The sequence below is a fragment of the Rhincodon typus genome, unplaced genomic scaffold, assembly GCF_021869965.1.
Source record: "Rhincodon typus isolate 14 unplaced genomic scaffold, sRhiTyp1.1 hic_rhity00012303, whole genome shotgun sequence".
Taxonomy (NCBI): Eukaryota; Metazoa; Chordata; class Chondrichthyes; order Orectolobiformes; family Rhincodontidae; genus Rhincodon; species Rhincodon typus.
This window is the reverse complement of record NW_025977941.1, coordinates 1-386: the sequence shown is the minus strand read 5'-3', so window position 1 is coordinate 386 and position 386 is coordinate 1. Positions and strand designations below refer to the sequence as shown.

At 52.6% G+C, this 386-nt stretch overlaps 1 protein-coding gene across 1 annotated transcript in view; it reads right to left on the bottom strand.

The window, feature by feature from the left end:
* The window catches only part of LOC109926474 (low-density lipoprotein receptor-related protein 1-like), a gene marked incomplete at both ends in the record, with an annotated part of 5,343 nt that extends 5,149 nt beyond the window's left edge, over nt 1-194 (bottom strand). The window contains one exon of the mRNA XM_048594649.1: nt 32-194. Within this exon, the coding sequence (XP_048450606.1) occupies nt 32-194 (163 nt within the window). The remainder of the gene's footprint in view (nt 1-31) is intronic.
* Nucleotides 195-386: the final 192 nt, after the last annotated feature.

Here is a 386-nt window from a genome sequence, read left to right as displayed (position 1 = left end):
GCAGACAGACCCACCTCGCTCGTTCCCTTACCCCATGGTGGGATCCAAAGCGATGCTCTTGGGATTGTAGAGCTCCACATCCAGGAGGATAATGCAGGTGTCACCCTTCTCATCGCACACGAAGATGCGGTCATCCACGTCATCGACAAAGTAGAAATTGCCCGTTAGCCAGTCGATGGCCATCTGCTCCACGTCTGCAAATCAAACCAAGGCAGACGAAGAAACGAGGACAGTTATGGGGTCGTACAGCACAGAAACAGACCCTTCGGCCCAACCCGTCCATGCCGACCCAGATATCCTGAATTAATCCAGTCCCATTTGCCAGCATTTGGCCCCATCTCCCTCTAAACCCATGTCCCCATCCAGATGCCTTTTAAATGTTGTCA